This window comes from Eriocheir sinensis, chromosome 5 (genome assembly GCF_024679095.1).
Source record: "Eriocheir sinensis breed Jianghai 21 chromosome 5, ASM2467909v1, whole genome shotgun sequence".
Taxonomy (NCBI): domain Eukaryota; kingdom Metazoa; phylum Arthropoda; class Malacostraca; order Decapoda; family Varunidae; genus Eriocheir; species Eriocheir sinensis.
The window spans coordinates 19,643,329-19,661,458 of record NC_066513.1 but is presented as its reverse complement, the minus strand read 5'-3'; the positions used below and the strand labels follow the sequence as shown (position 1 = coordinate 19,661,458).

General features: G+C 44.4%; 1 protein-coding gene, 1 long non-coding RNA gene and 2 other non-coding genes across 4 annotated transcripts in view; 2 read left to right on the top strand and 2 right to left on the bottom strand.

The window, feature by feature from the left end:
* The window catches only part of LOC126985017 (uncharacterized), a 24,582-nt gene extending 6,452 nt beyond the window's left edge, over window positions 1–18,130 (bottom strand). Inside the window, exons 1-2 of the long non-coding RNA XR_007738279.1 lie at window positions 17,372–18,130; window positions 4,525–4,619 (exon numbers count right to left, since the gene is read on the bottom strand). This is a non-coding gene — a long non-coding RNA (uncharacterized LOC126985017). The remainder of the gene's footprint in view (window positions 1–4,524; window positions 4,620–17,371) is intronic.
* On the bottom strand, window positions 5,509–5,581 carry Trnav-cac (transfer RNA valine (anticodon CAC)). Its single transcript has one exon. It is a non-coding gene; the product is annotated as a tRNA-Val (tRNA).
* On the top strand, window positions 5,808–5,880 carry Trnav-cac (transfer RNA valine (anticodon CAC)). The gene has a single exon. It is a non-coding gene; the product is annotated as a tRNA-Val (tRNA).
* LOC126984994 (leukocyte elastase inhibitor-like) lies at window positions 8,405–14,264 on the top strand. Its single transcript, XM_050839224.1, has 3 exons — window positions 8,405–8,758; window positions 12,491–12,599; window positions 12,719–14,264. Exons 2-3 carry the CDS (start codon window positions 12,492–12,494, stop codon window positions 13,847–13,849), a joined length of 1,239 nt encoding a protein of 412 aa, XP_050695181.1. The 5' UTR covers window positions 8,405–8,758; window position 12,491; the 3' UTR covers window positions 13,850–14,264.

The following is an 18,130-nucleotide window of genomic DNA, read 5'->3' as shown; positions in this document are numbered from 1 at the left end:
TGTGTGTGTGTGTGTGTGTGTGTAGTTTCTCATAATTGCAGCTGCTATAATGACAGTCGAATTAGATTATTAAAATAAATACGAAAAAAATAAACATTTGGTGTAGTGCACGTAAAGATAAACAAAATCATTACATAATATTCATTGTCCTCAGAATCACCTTCACATGCTTCTTTTAATTATATACTGGCGAGATTCGGAACACTCAAGAATCAGGCGTCATGCTTTTTTCTCAACATTGCTGTGTGGGTGACTGAGGGAGAGGCAGACTTTTCTTCGGTAAATATAGGCATTGGTAGTAATTCCCACCACACCGCCTCTAACGCCTACTAACTAGTCCTCTCTTTCACCCCCTTCAACCCTTCCTTTCTCACCACCTCCTCTCCCTCACTCACCCCTGTGCACCTCTTCCCCTCCCTAGCTCCTCTTCGCCTTCATGCACTTTCCTTCCATCTCTTCAATTCTGATCACTTTCTCTAACTCCTTTGAACATCTCCTCCTCTTCGTCCTCCTCATCTCCTTCATGCACTTCTCCCAACTCTACATATCCTCACACACTCCTTTTCCTCACCCCCTTCCATTTCTTACCATCTCACCACCTACTCTTCCTCACCCTTTTCACTTCTTCTCTTCCCTACCTCCTTCCCTTCGTGCACCTTTTCCAACTATCCTCACATTCTCCTCTTCCTCACCGCGTCCAATTCTTCCATTTCTCCCTTCTTCCTCTCCCACACTCTTTGCACCTCTCCTCCTCTTCCTCCTCCCTATCTCCTCTCTTCCAACTCACCATTTCTTCACCGCTCTAAACTCTTATCATAACTACCTCTTCTGCCTCACCCCTTCCATTTATCTTCCTCATTAGTCCTCCTCGCCCCCTCTACCCTTTCACCACACCCACGCAAGAAATCCAAAACTCACAGGAAATTTTCATTGCCACGCTCAGAAGGATGTAACGGGCGTGGGAATATCCGGTTTCCCACGTGACAATCGGCAGGGCGACAGAAAAGTGACACAATGCAAGAAAACAACCAAATGAAGCACCGCGACTTAGACGAAGGATATTGTGAAATGCGTGGGGGTCGAGGCCAAGGAGACTGACGCACTGGGAAACATGGAAGAAGAGGAAGATTATTATTATAGAGCAGTTAATGTTAAAAAGATGAATGTAAGAGGAATTTGAGAGTAAGAATGTAAAAAATGTAAAATGAATATAAAACAGAAGAATGTAAGAGGAGTTTAAGAGTAAGAATGTAAAAATGTAAAATGAGTGCAAAATAGAAGAATATACGAGGAATTTATGAGTAAGAATATAAAAAGAATGTAAAATAGAAGAATGTAAGAATGTAAAAAGATTGTTGAAAGAATGGGAGAAGAATGTAAAACGATGATTGATAGAAAAAAAAAGAAAACGAAGGAGACAAGACGAAAACGACAAGGACGAAGGAGGAGACGGAGAAGAAAGAATACAAGACGATAACGACCAAGATGACGTAAGACGAAGAAAACGAAGACGAAAATGAATAAAAGAAACATCAAAAAGAAAGAAAAGGAATGAAAATAAAATGGAAAACAGAAAACAAAAAAAAAAAGATGGAGAACGAAACAAGACGGAGAATAAAAGATTAAAAAAAAAAGGCGAATGGAAAAAAAGCAAATGAATAAAACGATTGGAATAGATCAGTTTTTGAGGGGGATGGAGTTGAACAAGATAATTGGGATTCTGAATCAGTGAAAGCGACCTCGACATATTTTCCGTGTACGTCCCATCTCGCCTCTTAGTTGCGTAAGGCGTCTATGAGTCTCGTGCAAGAACTGAATTACCAACTCGGGAGGCGCGGCGCAGCGTGGTGGGGCATTGCGGGGCCTTCCGGTCTGATTTGTGACGCCGCGGGAAGACCGGGGCAATGATGGGCGTGGAGGACCGGTTAGTTAGGCGCGGGCATGTCTCTTCGTGGATCCACACACGTACCCTTGATAAATGAAAGTCGTAACTATGACCGTCACCTCACCCCACTCACTCATATTCCTCACTACAGCTCTTTTTCTCGCCTCTCCTGTATAGTCTACCTCCTCCCCTAATCCTCGCTAGCTCTTTCTCGCCTCTCCTGTATAGTCTACCTCCTCCCCTAATCCTCGCTAGCTCTTTCTCGCCTCTCCTGTATAGTCTACCTCCTCCCCTAATCCTCGCTAGCTCTCTCTCGCCTCTCCTTTGCCTCCTCCCTTTTCTCTCTCCTCCAATATATCATGATTGCCTTCAACAGTCGCTACTATTCCTTATTTTCGTCTCTCCCCTGCCTCTTCCCCTCCAAACTGCTTTCGCTACCTCACCCCATCCAATTCTGTTCCCCACCAGCTCTTTCTCCCTCGTGACTAATGCCCTTTAATGTAATGGTAAAAAAACATGTGGCTCCATTATGAAGGCCAACCGATCCTGGGTCTTTCGGTTACTCACTGTCCACTTTTTTTTTTTTCCTTGAGCTGCCTCCTTTACTGTCAAACAAAGAACCATGATTTTATACAGCTCACCGACACTACGCCATTTCTTCTGACTCTCGGCTACTCTCACTGTCCACCACGTTCTTTCTTTCCTTGAACTGCCTCTAATGTATACCCATGTACTGTGACGCTATGGACTACTTACCGTCACTAGACCGCCACCACTTCACGAACAGACGATAAACACCAAATGCAGGAAGCCACGCCGCTCTCAGCACGGTGGGGCATCGAAGCGGGAGTATCGACACACCTTTCGAACCGTTTCTGAATCTTTAGAAAGTCTCACTCGCTGTTTCGTTTGGGGAGGGAGTAGTTATGGGGTCTTGTTTTCCCCGTTATTTTTTTTTTTGTTGTTGGTTTGCTCCTGACTGCTTCCTCTGATGTAAACAATAAATAAATAAACGAAGGATCGGTTTGCAGAGGGAACAGTTTAAAGAAATGATGGAAAAAAGCGCCCTCATCTCCTTCCTTGCTGACTTATGCGCTGTCGTCATGGCCTCTTCTCTAACATTCTCTCTCTTGTTCCTCATTTCTCCTCCCCTCAATATTATTTCCAGTAATTCATGATCCGGATTCAGCCGGCTCGAGGTCCTTCAGTGGGTATTCCAAGCGTAAGATCGTCCGGGAACGGCGCATGCGTAGGTGTTTTCTTTTCCGACTCTGTGTAAAAAGTTGACTGAACAGACTGACCTGCGCGACCTGTTTTGGTTCCCCGTTTCATAACCGACAAGTTTTCTCACCGAACCTCAGGGATGAACCTTGGGATATCCCGCGACTGCACCAGTATGAACTAGTAACAAGATTTAGCCCCAAACTCTATTTTACTATTTCTTGTTAATGGTTACGAGTCCACTCTCAGCTCTCGGCGTAGGAATTGTATAGACGAAGAAAAACTCCGGTCGTAAACATGCTATAAGGAAATATAGTTACAAGTCAAGCACAACCGAAGTTATAAAAGGTGAAGATTAGCAGTCATCAAAAGTAGTAGTAGTAGGAGGAGGAGGAGGAGTAATAGTAGTAGGAGGAGGAGTAATAGTAGTAGTAGGAGGAGGAGGAGTAATAGTAGTAGTAGGAGGAGGAGGAGTAATAGTAGTAGTAGGAGGAGGAGGAGGAAATGAAGAAGAAAAAGAAGAAAAAGAAAAAGTAGAAAAAAAGAAAGAAAAAGAAAAAGTAAAAAGAAGAAGAAGAAGAAGAAAGAAGAAAAAAGGAAGAAATAATTATGAAGTGAATGTTCAAATTTCTTACTAACAGGTTACGACAACGCAGGTAGAGAAAACGAGGCGGTATGTAATATGGACATGTAACATTTAACCTAACTTTCACTTTTTACTGTGTGTGTGTGTGTGTGTGTGTGTGTGTGTGTGTGTGTGTGTGTGTGTACGCGCGCGCATATGAAAGGACTGTACCGCACTATACCAGCCAAAATAAAAAGAACAAATAAACTGACAAACAAACTAGACAAACAAATAAAAACAAGACCGCCACTTTATCTTTCTGATCACGTGAAGACCCCGAGGCACCAAGTAACTGGAAGGACTTTACCTGTTGCTCCTCTGCCCGTCTACCTGCCGTCCTTAGTTGCCTAGCGCAGGTAAGACAGGTGTGTGTGTGTGTGTGTGTGTGGTGTGGGGGGGTGGGGGTGGGGGGGAGAGGTGAGACAGCATCCCATCCCCTAAAGTCAATGAGGACAAGGAGCGAAGGAAGACTAGAGGGAGGATGAGAAGGGAGAAAAAAACCTCCGGAACCTTCATATGCACGTGAATCATACCTTATTTTTTTTAGTAGTAGTAGTAGTAGTAGTAGTAGTAGTAGTAGTAGTAGCAGCAAATATCAATCATTAAAAACTACCAAAGCTATTCCTTAATCCAACTTTCTTCTCACATCCTTAGCTCAACAGTATCCCACGCTTCGCCTTACTCATTTCCTGTCCCTTGCTTTCTCCCTCACCCCCCATGAAGTAACAACAGAATAATACAGAAAACACACACACACACACACACACACACACACACACACACACACACATACCTGCTCCACTTGTCCGTTCACCTGGCAGGCTTAAACACGAGGCCTGGTTTGCTTTCATTGTGGCGCGGTTGACCCATCGCTCAGCTTTTCCTGTCCTGAAACATGAGCGAAAGTAAGGTCGGTGGGTGCCTTCCAACTCTCTCTACGGTGCAAGGTTATCATGTTTTCTATTTTCCCCTCGTGTCTCTCATTGTCTGTTGTGGATAATGATAATGATTTAGTGGGAAATGTTAACTACTTCACGCTGTTATTAAACTGGTATATACTAGTTAATATCACTTTACTACTACTACTTCTACTTCTACCACGACTGCTACTACTACTACAATTATAACTATACTACAACAATAACTACTATAGTGCTGTTAGTGTTACAACTATTATGTATTATAACAACAACAACAACAACAACAACAGCAACCTTATTATGCCAAACCCTGTGGTGTGTGTGTGTGTGTGTGTGTGTGTGTGTGTGTGTGAGAGAGAGAGAGAGAGAGAGAGAGAGAGAGAGAGAGAGAGAGAAAATACAAACCCAGTCCATGGTGAAACGGATCGGTTCACGTAAACGAGGCGGACTTCCCACCACTCACCATTCAAACACACACACACACACACACACACACACACACACAGGTTCCCAGGGCCAGCGATAATAATGATTGACGGCGGGAGGGGAGACAACTAAGCTTCCTGGCACTCCCCCGACAAGAAGTTGCATTGGTTTTAGTGAGTCAGGAAACAGAGGGAGTGGCCTGGTAAGCTGGTATTGGTTTTGAGTGTGATAAGAAATCTGAGGGTGAATGTGGTTAATAAGAGGCTGACATTGGTTGATGAAATAAGCTGGAATACGATAGGTAGTGAGAGCTAAACCAAGGCTGGCGATAAATCAAAACGTACAGCGCAACCAACTCCATCAACCACGTCCGCGGTGTACACACGCGGCCACTTATTTTCGGAGCCACCAAATATAAAATTTACAATAAGTGTTTTCGCCCGGGATCGAACCGGGGACCTTGCGCGTGTGAGGCGCACGTGATAACCACTACACTACGAAAACATAGAAATAATGTGGAAGACATTATGGGTTATGTTTGATTTCAAGTTATTTCATGAAATGTGTGTGTGTGTGTGTGTGTGTGTGTGTGTGTGTGTGTGTGTGTGTGAAGATCCATACAACAAAAGACGAAGTTCATAAATCAATTTTGGTCGGAGAAGCTTGTGTTTTGATTTAATTTCATGAAATAACTTGAAATTAAACATAATTTCTTCATGCACTTCTCTACGTTTTCGTAGTGTAGTGGTTATCACGTGCGCCTCACACGCGCAAGGTCCCCGGTTCGATCCCGGGCGAAAACATTTATTTATAAATTCTGTATTTGGTATCTCCAAAAATAAGTGGCCGCGTGTGTACACCGGGGACGTGGTTGATGGAGCTGGTTGCGCTGTACGTTTTGATTTGTCGCCAGCCTTGGTCTGGCTCACACTACCTATCGTATTACAGCTTATTTCATCAAAACATCTTAGTGTTTGTAAGTTTATTTGATTGCAACAAGGAAAAAAAAGACAAAAGAAGGCTGATTCATAGTTTACCAGCGCAAGGGATGAAAGAATAAAGATAAACTGTTTAGCTCTTCCATCAAGAACTTAGAAAGCGATGAGGCTGGATGGAAACTCGTGGGAAGTGAGGCAGCACGAGGGTTCACGGCATGCTGTTGGCAAATTCAAAGGAGCATTTAGCATAAAAATAGCAATCAAAACTTTAATCTAGCAAGAAAAGCAACGATTCCGTGAACTTCAAGGAGTAGAAGACAATAAGCGGAGGGGAGTCGACGACAGTTCTCTGTGAATGGAGTCCCTCACAGATGATGCAAAATCCATTCAGTAAAGTTTCTAAAGATGGAAGATGCTCGATAGTTGAATGGCCACTACAGCGTTGCTTTTTTCCCTCTTATCTAATTGCCGTACAATAAGATTCATGCGCCAGGAGGTGGTTGTTTCATATCAACAAAAACCGGTTTTCATACTTCGTTTCTTGCCCTTCAGAACAGTGTCTTTTAACATGTAAATATTATGTAACAGATTGAAAACAAACACTTGGTGATATGGTAATATAATGAGTGGTCTGAAGATTTTTATTGTTAATACGTATTCGAAATTCACGAGCTATTGAGAGAGAGAGAGAGAGAGAGAGAGAGAGAGAGAGAGAGAGAGAGAGAGAGAGAGAGAGAGAGAGAGAGAGACGCATCCATACGCACTTGAGTAGCCTGAGTAAACATTAGCAGGTGGTCGCTATAGTCTGTTCGGAGCATGAAGGCGGTTCAAGGCGTGGCAGATTCCAGAATTCCCATGAGTGCAGCGCTGCCAGTTCGACTGCCAATTATCAGCTTAGCACTCTCTCCCGGCCTATCCACCCACAACCCACCTGTTTATCTCTCTCTCTCTCCTCTCTCCTCTCTACCAGGGGAGGGACCTAGGGGGACACACCGACCACCACCACCACCACCACTGCCAACACCACAACGTGGTAACATGGGAAAAAATCGCTGCCACATGTCATAGAATTTATACAAATCGTTGTTATAATCCTAAACATCGACACTCATTGTACTATGTACCTTCCTTTACTATATACAGAATATATAAAAATATCACTTTCAAATAGCACATGGATGGGAAATAAGAGAGACGCATGTACGAAGGCTGATTTGGCAGAATGGGTAGAGGTAAACGACGATACCAGCTCCACCCTGAACCGCCTTCTTGCTCTGAACAGACTATAGTGGTAAAGTCCCAGGGAAACACGATCCACACACACCAACAAACAGCATCCCATGCAGGGATGGCCCGAGCGGGGGGGGGGGTGGGGGGGGGGCACCCCCCCCCAATGTTTGGTCGGAGTTGGTCAAAAAGTCCTAGTGAGTTGGTCAAAAGTTTTTTTTTTTTTTTTTTTTTTAGGCAGGAATGGCCACAGGCGGGGAGGGATCAGGGAGCATGGATGGCCCGACTGCGTTATTCGAACTGTATACTGGCTCAGTATCATCACTCTTGAACCAGCCTCCTGCAGGGGTTAGCGCTGGCTATGTTTATGATCCTCAAATCCTTCCATGCACATTTTTTTTTTAAGAGCTCAGATGCTATTTGCATTAAAGAGCATAATTTTGGTCATGGGCCATGACCAAAATTATTATACTCTTAAATGCAAATGAAAAGCATCTGAGACTCATAAATGTCCCTACTTAGGCCTTAAAAATGCCCCTAAAAAAGGTGAGTTTTAATACCCCTGTTGAATGAGCCTGCTTGCTCGCCAGGTTGGAGTTGGTCATAAAATGACTGAGTTGGTCATAGTTTACCTTACCCCCCCCCAACTGCATTCCCTTCGGACCATCCCTGATCCCATGAGGTGCGTCGCGGGGTTCAGGCGGCATGGATCAAACACCGGAGGAAATGTAAATGGACGGGAACAAGGAGGAGGAAGGGGGTGAAGAAGAGAGTGGAAGAGGGAAGAATTAAAGAACGAAGTAGAGTAAAGAGAGAAGAGGCAGCGAGACGGAAAGGGAAGGAGGGGGGTGAGGGGTGAGGTGGAGAGAAAGAGAGAAAGGGAGGGAGGAGGAGGAGCATGACGTCACTCTCCGGCGGGTTTTTCCAGCCACACAGAGGCGATCACAATCAGGCCTCTTGGTTGCCATTGCGCCGGTGTTCTTACCTTTATACGTCATGATGTTGCGGGAACCCAGGTGAGGCATCGACAGGTGACAATACAAAGAAGCATTATGCAAGTCCCTGATCACACACACGGGAGACAGGTGCGATGCGGGTCAGTTGCCAAGTATCAGCAAGGAACGCGTCACAACTTTTACCCCAAGTCAGGGCGGGCACTTCCCGTCAGTCGCCAACAGGCAACTCAGGAGTTTCCAGGGGCAGGGCATCCACTTCCTCCTAGTGACGTGCACCAGATTGAGATTTAAAGGCGTGTTGAGGCGTGTAGCGGCAGTATTGCTCAGAACACCGCAGTGGTAACTGAACACCCTCATCTTGCACGCGGCGAGGCCAACAACGTGAGAGTCCTTGTCTGCTTTGGTCGCAGCTTCCACTCCTGCACCGTGATCTACCAGTGGCGCCGTGGTGCTGCAGGATTCTGTCGCCTCAGAGCATTTCGGCCACTCACGGGGTTGAGGCATTGGTCAGTGGCGTCGGTGATCGCTTGTCTGTCAACACTCGACTTGAACGCCATCAGGTTGGTTTATAGATGATTGTTTACCGGTCGTTATTAATCTGTTTATTTATTATAGCGGCCAGTTGTGATTGGTTTTGTTAATTTACTACAATTTACTGTTAAATTTACTTCAATCCTCAATCTTGGATATTAATCTCCCCGTCTGAGGCTGCTTGTTCAAGGCCGTAGAGACAGGTCCTCTCACCAATAGCCACCCACTGACACCCAACATTTTACCTACAATCACTTGCATACAGCTCAGACACTTTGTATAGCTCGGTATATTTTTCAAGGGTAAACTAAATCAATAACGCTGCCACACCGGGACGCAAGAGCCATGTGGTGATAAGAAAACGAGGGCATTGCGACTCGTCACTCGAGAAATTGGCAGTAGACGAAGTGGCGATGAAAAGTCTTGGGGATAAACACACATGAATGGTGGAAGCCTCGCGCTGGGGGAGAAGGGTACGTTTGCCAATCTGTACGCACCAATCCAAATAGAACTCATATCGGATAAAAAAAAAAAAGAGGTCTGGAAAAATGAGTTAAGAATGCGAATTAACTATTGCCTGTATAGCTTGATAAACACTTCATTTTGAGAACGGTTCTTTTTTAATACTTTAGCGAGTATTTTTTTTATTAGAGTACAAATTGGACAGATGCGTACAAACTGGCGAACATACCCAAACACACATAACGCCTCACCCACACAAGACCTTCAGGAGTGTTCTTTAGAAGAGTACAAATTGGAAGGGTGCGTACATACTGGCGAACACACCCAAACAAACATAACCTACAAACGCACACAAGACCTTCAGTAATATTTTTTAGAAGAGTGCCAATTGGAAGGGCGCGTACAAACTGGCGAATATACCCAAATACAAATAGCTTTCACACACACAAGACCTTCACTGGTAAGCCTTATCTCGGCGTTAGGTATGTCGAGGGGCCATGGGGAGCTTCCGTCCGATAACGCTTCCTAAAAATAACTCGTTGGTTTATGTGTGCTTTTCACAATCCTCTCGACTCTCCTTTTTATCTTACATCTTCAGTAAGGTTCCTTTTGCTATTTTTATGTCCAGTGCATCAAACAATATATATAGTTTTTTTTTTTTTCGCGAGGTATTCCAATATATTTAGAAGTTTATTTTTTCACGAGGCATTCCAATATATTTAGAAGTTTTTTTTTTTTCGCGAGGTATTCCAATATATTTAGAAGTTTATTTTTTTCACGAGGTATTCCAATATATATAGAAGTTTATTTTTTTCGTGAGGTATTTCAATATATTTAGAAGTTTATTTTTTCACGAGGTATTCCAATATATTTAGAAGTTTATTTTTTTCGTGAGGTATTCCAATATATTTGGAAGTTTATTTTTTCACGAGGTATTCCAATATATTTGGAAGTTTATTTTTTCACGAGGTATTCCAATATATTTAGAAGTTTATTTTTTCACGAGGTATTCCAATATATTTAGAAGTTTATTTTTTCACGAGGTATTCCAATATATATTTAGAAGTTTATTTTTTTCGCGAGGTATTCCATTATATTTAGAAGTTTTTTATGGCGAGGTGGTCTTCACCGTTTACGATTTTGTGTCTTGCGAAAAACGAGCTTTAATGTATTAGCTAACTTGTATGATTCACGGTGTAGTTTATAGAGAAGCTTCGGGGTCTTCATGGAACGATAAAGAAAGGTACAAACTGTTAATTGATACCCCGAACATACCGATCTCTAATGCATGAAAAAAAGGGGAAACTAAAAAAGATAGAGGGAAGATAACTTAAAATATAATGACAACACAACAGAATGACCAATACACTTCAACCTTTCTAGGAATGTTTCAAATTATCTCAACACACACGGAGAAATCACGTTAAACAGAGAGAGAGAGAGAGAGAGAGAGAGAGAGAGAGAGAGAGAGGACATGAATAAAATATCTGTGCAACGCAAGGGTGGAGAAAGAGAAAACAATATTGCGTATAGCGGAAAGAGGGAAGAGCAGTGCTTTTGCGACGGAACAATGGAAGGACATGAGCAGCGGTGCGTGATTTTTTTTTTGTCATGTTTTAGTTGTCAACGTTAGCAAATTAGCTCGACTGGTCTCGCCTCTTGGTCATCGGTCAGTCATCACGCGCAGGACACTCAGGTCGGTATCAACGTTGCCAGATTGTCGTACTCAGCCTCCCATGTTTGCTGATTTCCGACCCCAAAACTGCCTCCTCGACCCCAGTAACTGCCTTCATATATAGTTATCGTTAAAATGGTTAATAATTGGTGTTTTTTTGGATATAGCCATGGCTCAGACACCGGTAAATACGAGGCTCTGAGTACGATAATCTGGAAACGGTGGTCGGTATCAACGTTGCCAGATTGTCGTACTCAGCCTCCCATGTTTGCCGATTTCCGACCCCAAAACTGCCTTCATATATATTTATCGTTAAAATGGTTAATAATTGGTGTTTTTTGGATATAGCCATGGCTCAGACACCGGTAAATACGAGGCTCTGAGTACGATAATCTGGAAACGGTGGTCGGTATCAACGTTGCCAGATTGTCGTACTCAGCCTCCCATGTTTGCTGATTTCCGACCCCAAAACTGCCTTCATATATAGTTATCGTTAAAATGGTTAATAATTGGTGTTTTTTGGATATAGCTATGGCTCAGACACCGGTAATTACGAGGCTCTGAGTACGACAATCTGGAAACGGTGGTCGGTATGCTCGGACGCTTCAACCTCTCACGTTAACTATTTCCAAAGGCCAAAAAGGAGGTTAATCGGGTTCTAATGAGGGTTTGCTCCACGTTCATGGCACAGAAGAAGGGTCAGACTATCACCAGGGTCATAAAACTATCCCTGGTAAAGACTAAACTCCTATGAATATCTTGTCGACTGTGTGTCCAAGGGCGCCGAAATGTTTAAGAATATGACACTTAAAACCGTATTTACATTTTCTTCTCCCTTCTCTTATTTTCTTATTTATTTTTCTTTTCCTGAATATCACTTCATTCATGCCGGAACTCAAGGGTAAAAAAAAAAGCCTGTGAAAACAACAGAACGGAGCGGCTTCAAGAGAGGTTACGTTTTGTGTTATAGAGACGGCAGCGATTCACCTTCGTCATCGTTTGGTCACAGGAAGCGAACTCAGACTTTTCTGTCCTCTTATACGTAGGACGCTGATAAGTTCGTAGTACCTAAATCCGATTAGTAAATCCGTACCTTAGCGGATCCTTCAAATGTAGGCCAACTTGATTCCCAGTTCGACATTATAGGAAATTTGCGCCTCAAAGATTATTCGAACGTATTCAAATTAGTTTGACTTCATTGAAAATTCATCTACTTAAAAAAAAAATCAAACGTACTTGATTTCCCTTCGACTTTCCGGGAGATTCGTACTTATGAATGTAGATTCCTGGTTCAGCTTCACGGGTTCTTATCCGCGCGACATAGATCATTCTTTCGAATATAATTCACATTCCAACTTCGTACTTCTGTATAGACCATTAGTTTTTGGTTTTGTCAGTTATTTTTGATGGCATGTAGTAAATTAATCTAAGGCAGTTTCATTATTATTATTATTATTATTATTATTATTATTATTATTATTATTATTATTATTATTATTATTATCACAACTATATCATGAATTTCAACAAAAAGTCTATTGATTCTTCAGACACTAACATGAAGCAGCATTTTCTGTCCGTTGACTGCGAGTGTCCACGAGGCTAACCGAGTGTTGTTCCACAGGATGCGAGTTCTGGTGCTGCTGGCGGTGGCTACGGCCTGTATGGGGATGCCGGGATTCTCGGACGTGCGGGGCGGGGGCCAGACCCTGCTGGGGGACATCGTCCAGGAGGTCAGTAAAATGTTAAGTTGTGACACTGTACACTAAGACAAGAACATTATACATTCTGACACACTAATTCACCCCCTGAGCATCACGACGGCTGGTCTGAACATGTCTGTGTCTTGCAGTTCGGTCTGGACGTTTCTGTTGAGCTGCAACGGGGCGGCACGATGGCCATCTCGCCTCTCAGCATCAGCTCCCTCCTCTCCGTGCTGATGATGGGCACCGAGGGCCGGTCTAACCTTGAGCTACGTCGCGCCCTACGCATCCCTGACAACATGAGTGAGGAGGATGTTCACCTGGCCTTCAAGGGGCTGATGGAGACACTTACTAGGACTGGCCCAGACGTCACCCTCAATGTCGCCAACGGCCTCTTCCTACAGACGGGGTCAGGCATTATCAACGAGTACACGCAGAAGGCCCGCACCCACTACAAAAGTGTGGTGCACGCGCTCAACTTCCGAAACAACTCCGGCCAGGCAACCCACGACATCAACAAGTGGGTGAAGCAGTCCACCAACGGCATGATTCCAGAGCTCTACACGCAGCCCCTCAGCCCTGACACAACCTTCGTGGCTGTCAACACTGTCTTCTTCAATGGCAAGTGGCACACGCCCTTCCTCCCGATCTACACCACCGAGCAGGAATTTGACACGGGCAACGGCATGATCAAGGTGCCCATGATGAGTGGCACGGTGCCCGTCGACTACATCGTCATCCCTGAACTAGACGCCCACATGGCCGCCTTCCCCTACAAGGGAGGCCGCCAGTCTATGTTCATCATCCTGCCCAAGGGCCCTGTCACGTCCGACCTGGAGCCGCTGGAGCAAGAGCTATCCGCCGAGAGGATCAACGGACTCATCAGAAACATGACCACGGTGGAGATGCGGGTGTGGGTGCCAAGGATGCGCCTCAGCTTCAAGTCACAACTGAAGAACACCCTCATCAACCTGAGGGTACGCTCCATCTTTGACCAAAGCACAGCAAACTTCACCCGGCTGTCCAGGGAGCCCGTGTTCGTGGACAGCATTGTGCACGAAACCGTCATCGAGATCACCGAGGAGGGCACAAAGGCTGCCGCCGCCACCGGCTCAGACCTCAACAGGATGGGTTCCTCGAGAATCTTCGTCGTCAACCGGCCGGCGATCATATTCATCCGCGACATGGAGTCCGGAATGCCGCTCTTCTGGGCCAAGCTGGTGAAGCCCGAGCCCCTCAGGACTGCTGCCGACGCGACGGCCTCCAGCACTCCTTTCTAGTCCCGAACACCGTAACGCCTTCCATATCTTCCTTCCAGTCCTGAGCCCCATGACACCTTCCATGACTCCTTCCCATCCTTGACACCATGAGTGAAGAGAGAGTCCCGCGTGTGAGCCCTGCGAGCGGGGCGTGTGAAAGGCCGAGTGGTTGTGGACCTATCTAGTGTGCCAGTCTGTCTATATGTTCGATAGTCTATATGTGTGTGTTATCTGCCTGTTGTCTGTCTGTATTTGTCTCCGTGTTTGCAATGTATGAAAGTGTCTGTATATCGATCTGCTCGTGGGTCATTATGTATGTCTATTGGCCAGTCTGTTTGTCGGTGTCTCTCGCTCTCGGACATTACCACTCTATAGTAAATTGTGATGAACTTGTATATTTATTATAGCTATTTAAAAGATTATAAAATTACTATCAATCGAATCCTGGCTTTATTACTGATCAATCGAGTATTTTCGTTTTTTTTTTCTTCACATCCGTTCCTCTACTGATCTAACCATACAGGTTGTTTAACGGCCAGGCAGCGTTTTTTCCCTAAACAGACTCTCGTGAGCCTCACACGTTGGCGAGCTAAGGATGGAGGGGACGGATTGATAATTTTCAGCTGGTCACAAATACTATACAGCGACTACAAGCGTACTTATAGCTGTTCAGAGAGTTTAATTGTGCTTGTTTCTTGCCCATGCATAGCGAAGAATTACCCCCCACCCCCACCCCCCCTCCGCCCTACACACCATATAATCTAAACCAGTGACTCCCAAACTTTTTTACATGATGCCCCCTATTGATTTATAAGAAATCCTCACGCCCCCTATCCTTATTTATATATATATATATATATATATATATATATATATATATATATATATATATATATATATATATATATATATATATATATATATATATATATATATATATATATTGAAACACGTGAGGATGATTCAAACAGTGTTACTCCTTCATGTGTGTGTCTGTGTATGTCTGTGTCTGTGTCTGTGTCTGTCTGTGTGTGTGTGTGTGTGTGTGTGTGTGTGTGTGTGTGTGTGTGTAAGTCACCTCTTGCTCTGCTGCGGGTCTCTCGAGAGACAGCCAGCCTTTCCCCTACGGAAGCGTACAGAGCTCATAGTACCGATCTTTGGGCAGGACTAAGACCACTCACACACAACACACCGCGACAACGAGGTCACAACTCCTTGCCTTACGTCGCGTACCTACTCACTGCTACGTGAACAGGGGCTACACGTGAAAGAAGATAAACCCAACTGATCTTCACCCGGCCGGGGAATCGAATCCCGGTCCTTCTGGTTGTGAGGCAGACGCTCTATCCACTGAGCTACCGGGCCGGGTGTGTGTGTGTGTGTGTGTGTGTGTGTGTGTGTGCGTAAAACTGCAATTTTTGGCAGACGGAATCACGCACGCCCTGTATCCAGCTCACGCTCCCAAGGGGGTCGCGCTCCCCAGTTTGGGAACCACTGATCTAAACGGTACACAATTAAATAACCTCCAGACTAAGTTACTAAAACCACGTATCATTGCAAGGGCCACAAAATAACTCTGCCATTCACTAAAAAAAAAAAAAAAACTATAAGAAAGGCACGAAAAGGTGACTCTATAGTGAAACCAATTGACCACTGTTTCACCGACCCACCTGTCGTCTGTATTTGAAAAGAGTCAGGAGGATACCAAACAGTCTAGTGACTACTATCCATATCAGACCCCATGACGTACAGTTTTCCGCAAATATCTTTCAAACGAAGACTCGGATCCGCATGGGACTTTGGCACAGATTGCTTCACACACTCCGCTAATTTTTGACGCTATTGTGCATTGCCAGATGTGGTTAATTACAGCGTTTACTCGTGACTGTGATGGCAAAACCTGCGTGAGCCACTTACACATTCGAACAGGTGAGGCGTGACGTATTTGTGACGTGTATCCACCGCCTACCTCCACCCCTGGCTTCCCCTACTCCCACCCGCACCCTCTCCTCCCGCCCTCTTTCTCCCCCATACCTGCCCCCCCCCCCTCTCTCTCTTCTCTCTCTTCTCTCGAAAACAAAATTCTTCCAGCTGTAGTTGAGTTCTTGTGAAGCTTTGCACGCATATGACTTGTCTATAATGGCGGATAACTCGAAAGTATATGCCAAGTATGGTCTGGTGTTTTATGCACACGACCTTGATTCCTGTTCCAGCGTAACTGGATGTTGCTTAAGTGCTGTATGAGGTTTATTTGGCAATTATACAACCATTGAAAGTTGTACGAGTATATGACCCTCCTTCCCACAGGTTACGTTGAGCGTATGATGGGATGAAGCACGTAGCTGACGCTTGATCATTTATAGGAAATCGCAAAAGAGACGGAAAGGAATAAGGATGGAATTGAAGCGGGAATTTATTGCAGAGTAAAAACGTGAAACGAAATTGGAGAAATACATGAAAATTTTCTTCGGATGTTAGGAAAAGACTGCTATAAGATATGTGTTCATGTAGATAGCTATGTTAAAAAGTCATAGCATACAAAAATAGACAGCGAGTATATGATGGGTGGATTAATAATGTAAAGAACTGACCACATATGTTACTTCAAAATTCATCACCATCGACAAACAGGTCATCCTCGTCATCACTGTTGATGCTGATGCAGACTTCATATAATTTATATTTATCTGCCATTAATTCATGTCATACGTGTGCATGTATTCATATCTCGTGTACATCGCAAGAGAGAGAGAGAGAGAGAGAGAGAGAGAGAGAGAGAGAGAGAGAGAGAGAGAGAGAGAGAGAGAGAGAGAGAGAGAGAGAGAGAGAGAGAGAGAGAGAGAGAGAGAGAGAGAGGGGAGAGGGGGGAGAAAGAGGGCGGTGGGAGAGAGTGCGGGGAGAAGGAGGGTAGGAGGGAGGGAAAGGGAGGGGTGGGAGTAGGGGAAGCCAGGGGTGGTGGATACACGTCACAAATACGTCACACCTCACTTGTTCGAATGAGTAAGTGGCTCACGCAGGTTTTGCCATCACAGTTACGAGTAAACGCCATAATTAACTGCATCTGGCAATGCACAATAGCGTCAAAAATTAGCGGAGTGTGAAGCAATCTGTGCCAAAGCCCCATGCGGATCCGAGTCTTCGTTTGAAAGATATTTGCGAAAAACGGCACCATGTCATAGGGTCTGATATGGATAGTAGTCAAAAATAATTTGATAACTAAGTAGGCAAAGAAATGTTGGGGGAGCTTTTAAACGATCAAAATAAGAATACAGAAAAGCTATTACAAAAGTTTTAAGATGGTCCGCAAATACAATTTTGAGGGGGTAGGAAGAGCATAGATGGCATAGGTAATGGAGGGGGTCATGGAGCATGAGTGACACGAACATTCGAAGCGGCAGGGTCATGAGTGTCAAATGAGGTCATGGTATCTATTCAGTGGAACACAAACATGATAGAAAGCAAAATGTAAGCGGCAAGTGGGACCCATGGATGGACGAGCCGTTGCAGTGAGAAAATAATATTACTACAAAGATCACAACATACCAGAGAGCTGTGACACGTCTTGCCTTATTCCACCAGGCCATTCCTCGGCTTCAAGAGTTATCCTTCAGCGGCGTTATACACATGTCCTTCGGGGTGATAACTTGTCTCTTGGCGCTCACTGTAATAGAATAAGTAAAGAAATGATAAGTAATCCATCTTCAGAAAGAACGAAAGAACAAAACATACTTCATAAGATAACTACTAATGTGACTGATGGGATGTTAGTGTAATTTGGTGTGTGTTTACCTAGTTGTAGTTTTACAGGGCCTATGCTTTACGCTCGTGAGGTTCCGTCTCCGTATCTGCATTTATCCAACTTTTCCTTAAGGATTTGCACACGCCTCGCCGATACTACATCCTCACTTAGTCTCTGTGTGTGTGTGTGTGTGTGTGTGTGTGTGTGTGTGTGTGTGTGTGTTCCACCCATGGCCGTGTGTGCCCCACCCGCGACGTGTTGTGATACCGCGGTCACGCTTCGAGGCTGCGTCACTCCCTCGTGCTTTTATTTTCACGCCACGCAGAAACGATGGGCTGACCGTCATTATTATTATTATTATTATTATTATTATTACTATTATTATTACCTTCACCACTACTACTTTCATTGTCGCCGGTCTCAGCCTTGTTACAGTAGTGAACTTGTGTATTACTGGCGTTTTATCGTACGCCATCATAGCTACTAAAAAACAGAGTATCGAGCAAGAGCTTTGGGAAACATCACACATTTCCTATCCACCAGTCCCATTACCAATCCTTCCC